We start from the raw sequence: 1,831 nt of genomic DNA, 5'->3' as shown, positions 1-1,831 counted from the left end.
AAAATCACATCATTGAACTTACAAAAGTAGTAGGTGGTTTTGTGACAAAATGAACAAAATAGATAAACCATTGGATAATTTGATTAAGAAAAAAAACACCAAATTATCAGTATCAAAAAGAAAAGTGATGAATGTGCCAACAATGAAGATTAAATTAAAGCAATTATTTTTGTTCAATCTTATGCCAGCAAAACAAAAAATCTATGCAAAATAGATGATTATTTACAAAAATATAAGTTGCCCAGATTAACAAAAGAGGAAACAAAATATTTAAATAACCCTACCTTAGAAAAACAGGAGAAGTAATGTTCAGTGGGGCTGGAATGGTAGGCTACACCTCAGTAATGAAGGGTTTTTAAACCTAAACAGTGCTGTTTAAGTTTTACCCGAAAGGCAGTAAGGTTAGTCATTGGAGCTGTTATCAGAGGTTGTTGGAGTTTTGTTTCTGAATGTCCTTGATTATGATTTGGACCCTTTGCCAATTTTGGTAATATTTATGCAAGATGTATGTACTTCATAGGAAAATGAGGCAAGATTAGTTTTGACTAGAAAGCACAAGCTATTTTGACAGAAGAAGTGACTGTTCCTCTGTGCTGAGACAGCTGAACTGTTTGGGGAGGTTTTTGTTCAGGGATGGAGCACTGTGAGAGGAAAGGTTTTATGCTGCATACAGTAATAAACTCCACCATCTTCATTCTCCACACTGCTGATGGTGAGAGTGTAATCTGTTCCAGATCCACTGCCACTGAACCGGGATGGGATCCCAGAGTGCAGGGTGGATGTGGCATAGATGAGTGACTTTGGAGACTGACCATGTTTCTGTTGGTGCCATGCTAAATACTTGTTAATGTTTTGACTAGCCCTGCAGGAGATAGTGACTGTATCTCCGGGAGTCACAGACAGGGAGGTTGGAGATTGGGTCATCACAATCTGTCCATTGGCATCTATAATGAAAAAGAAAATTCAAATGTCACCAACTGTTGACTAGATTTTTCACCAAATAAGACTTTTGAGTAGAGCCAGCTAGACTAGTTTTACTGGGACAGACATATTATATACAGAAAAATGAGAATATTTAAAAACCCCAGAAATTGGTTTTGAATTATCCAAAATGAGAACCAAAGCATGTGAATAATCCCAATTGCACTCCCATGTGTCTCCTTTCTCACCTGGAAGTCCAAGCAGGAGGAGACAGAAGAAGTGAGCTGGGGATACCATCTCCATACTGTGCTTTGTCCAGTCCTGATCCCTGGGCAAGTGAATAAGAAACCCTCTGATAAAGGTTCTGTGCAGTAGGAATAAGTTGTGGGTGGAGATAGGGGCGAATATGCAAAGCAGCCTGGCCCTGTATAGGGGATGTTTTGGGCTTCCAGGTGCAGAACTAGTTTGTCTCCAGGGCTGACCATATAGTTAATTCCTTTACATGTTTCTTGAGAAAAAAGATCATTCATCACAACTTCCTTCTCCCCAATTATACATTTCAGGTCACCCTAGAAGCCATCCCTTCCTTTATTTTAGTTTCAGAGCAGAGGGTGTCCCTTCTCTAGGTCAATTCCAGCCTCAACTTATGCCCTTAATTCATACCTTTCCATAAATTCTAGCACCCTGAAACTTTGATTTCATTGTTTGTTAAAAAAAAAAGAATGAAACCCTATACTTGACTGTACCGTCTCCTCGAGCTCTCATTCTATGGTCCACTTCAATTCACAGACTCATACAAAGAGCTGTGTACATTTACTACATCCACTTTTCTCACTTTCCATTGACTTCTTACTCCCTTTTAATCTGGTTTCTGATCATACCTCTCTGCTAGAACTGCTCTCTCCAACAT

At 39.1% G+C, this 1,831-nt stretch overlaps 1 gene segment (V, D, J or C); it reads right to left on the bottom strand.

Annotated features, from left to right (window-relative positions):
- Window positions 1–627: 627 nt before the first annotated feature.
- LOC118841575 lies at window positions 628–1,239 on the bottom strand. The segment is given in 2 exon segments: window positions 628–944; window positions 1,170–1,239. Coding segments are annotated over 2 exon segments (372 nt in total).
- Between the last annotated feature and the right edge of the window lie 592 nt (window positions 1,240–1,831).

Source organism: Trichosurus vulpecula, chromosome 3, assembly GCF_011100635.1.
Source record: "Trichosurus vulpecula isolate mTriVul1 chromosome 3, mTriVul1.pri, whole genome shotgun sequence".
Lineage (NCBI taxonomy): Eukaryota > Metazoa > Chordata > Mammalia > Diprotodontia > Phalangeridae > Trichosurus > Trichosurus vulpecula.
The sequence above is the reverse complement of the archived record's forward strand: the minus strand, read 5'-3'. Positions and strand labels throughout refer to the sequence as shown.